The sequence below is a fragment of the Galeopterus variegatus genome, unplaced genomic scaffold (genome assembly GCF_000696425.1).
Source record: "Galeopterus variegatus unplaced genomic scaffold, G_variegatus-3.0.2 Scaffold3405, whole genome shotgun sequence".
NCBI lineage: Eukaryota > Metazoa > Chordata > Mammalia > Dermoptera > Cynocephalidae > Galeopterus > Galeopterus variegatus.
In genome coordinates this window covers 36,137-38,100 of record NW_007729516.1, presented here as the reverse complement: position 1 = coordinate 38,100, position 1,964 = coordinate 36,137, and the positions used below count along the sequence as shown (strand labels likewise).

The following is a 1,964-nucleotide window of genomic DNA, read 5'->3' as shown; positions in this document are numbered from 1 at the left end:
TGGGGGGGGGGGGGGGGGCGGAGGGCTGTTGTAATTGTCTCATTACCTCTGGAACCCTCCACCATAGGAGCAGGAGTCCCAGCTCCGAAGCACAGTCACGTGGTTGCTGAACTGCGACCTGACCAAACTGCACCCCCTGGGGTGGCCCAGGTGCCCCTAGCCTAATGCATGCTGTTGCTGCTGGCCTTGGAGAGTGCCTGTGCCAACGTGGACATGTGCCAGGCCGCCCTGGGCACCTGGTCACCATGGCCACCCTGAATTCCCAGCACTACATGGTAGGCTACGAGAAGTTCTTCGGGCTCCACCTGGAGGAGATGGTGGAGAAAGCCGTGCAGGAGGCCGGCTGCCTGGTGCTGAGGTGTGATCACTGCCCCGTCAGCTACTCCAAGGCCTGCTCCATCAATGAGGGCATCTGCTTTGTGGTGGCCCATAAGGGCCCTGGCATCTGAGGCCAGCCTGGAGGAGGAGGGCCTGCCACAGAGGGGAAGTCATGATCAGCATTTCCAGAGTCTTACTCTGCAGCCCCCCGAAAATTAGGCTGAGCCTCAGCTCTGCCCCTTTACTCCTATCAGCTGGTCCCTAAGTCACAGGTGAAAAGCAAGGGTCCCCCTGCACCAGTCCAGGCATCCGTCCCACACACCTTTCTTGTTCGCCTGCACCAAAGGTCATAAAATAAAGGGGCTTGGCTGGATACTATCTGGGTGTGGCTTCCCCAGAAGCAGACCTGGGACAAGGATTTGAGTGCACATAGTTTACTGGGGAGGTATCCCAGGAAGCACCGCTAGGGATGTGGGAAAGAAGGCAGAGAAGGGAACAGCCAGTGTGGGGGGCATCAGCAAGCCCAACCGCTGTGGGCAGCTGGGTCTCAGTCGTGCTAAAGGCCCCTGAGGGCCGCTGTAGAGCACATGCCTGGGAGGCAGCACATCCAAGGGAGCAGAGCCTCTGTCACCAAGTCTCCTGTCATGTCAAGGGCTGCTCCTGAGGGGCATTCATTCTCCAGCAGTGTCAGCCTGCCTGTACTTGGGCAGTGTGGCCCAAGAGAATGCTCAGGCAAAGATTCGCAGGGGACTGGCCGTTGGGGAGGAGCACATGCAACAGACAGTGGGACAGCAGTATCCCATTGTTTGGCCTGAGGGACTGGTTCTGCTCAGCCCAGTCCTTCTGCTGTGGGAACGGAGGAATGGGACCTCAGGTTGTAAGAGCAAGATGATTTTAGGCCAAGCTCCTGTTCTCCCTCATAGGGGAAAGCCGAGGTTTGGAAGGGGAGGTGACTGGCCAGCGTTGGAGCTTGGACTTCTGCCCAGGTTACAATAGACAGGACTGTGATGGAGCCTCAGTGGGCAGGTAAGGGAGCCAGGTGGCTCCATCCATATGGCCAAGAATATGGGCTCTCTGGCCTCTNAAGGGGAGGTGACTGGCCAGCGTTGGAGCTTGGACTTCTGCCCAGGTTACAATAGACAGGACTGTGATGGAGCCTCAGTGGGCAGGTAAGGGAGCCAGGTGGCTCCATCCATATGGCCAAGAATATGGGCTCTCTGGCCTCTGGGAAGGCCTAGGATCATGTCCCCAGGAGGACCTTGCCAAGGTTGTACATCTCAGGACACCCTCTTACTCACACAGCCGGCTCCATTTGAGCCAGCCCCCAGTGCTGGGCTCCCCTATTCTCTCTGAGATTTCGGAGGGGTGTCAGCATGCCTCCACCCAAGCCTGGCCCACATGAAGCCCCCTACAGCTCTCAGAACTGTGGCGTGGGCCCCTCCCTGGTCTTTCAGCCTCCTGTGTGCCAGTGCCAGTCCGTCCTCTACACAGCAGCCTCCCAAAGCAAATGCACCCATGTCTCTACACTGCTTGAAACCTTGGCCCTTGGGATAATGTCCCAGCACAGTAAGGGCCCACGAGGCCCTCCACGGCCTGACTGCTATCTCTCATCATACAGACACCATGCAGGGCTCCCTGAGCCAGTC

General features: G+C 58.5%; 1 protein-coding gene across 1 annotated transcript in view; it reads left to right on the top strand.

Annotated features, from left to right (window-relative positions):
* Positions 1-449, top strand: part of INMT (indolethylamine N-methyltransferase) — a 1,564-nt gene extending 1,115 nt beyond the window's left edge. The window contains 3 exon segments of the mRNA XM_008584923.1: positions 68-140; positions 143-226; positions 229-449. Of these exon segments, the coding sequence (XP_008583145.1) occupies positions 68-140; positions 143-226; positions 229-449 (378 nt within the window).
* The last annotated feature ends 1,515 nt before the right edge of the window (positions 450-1,964 follow it).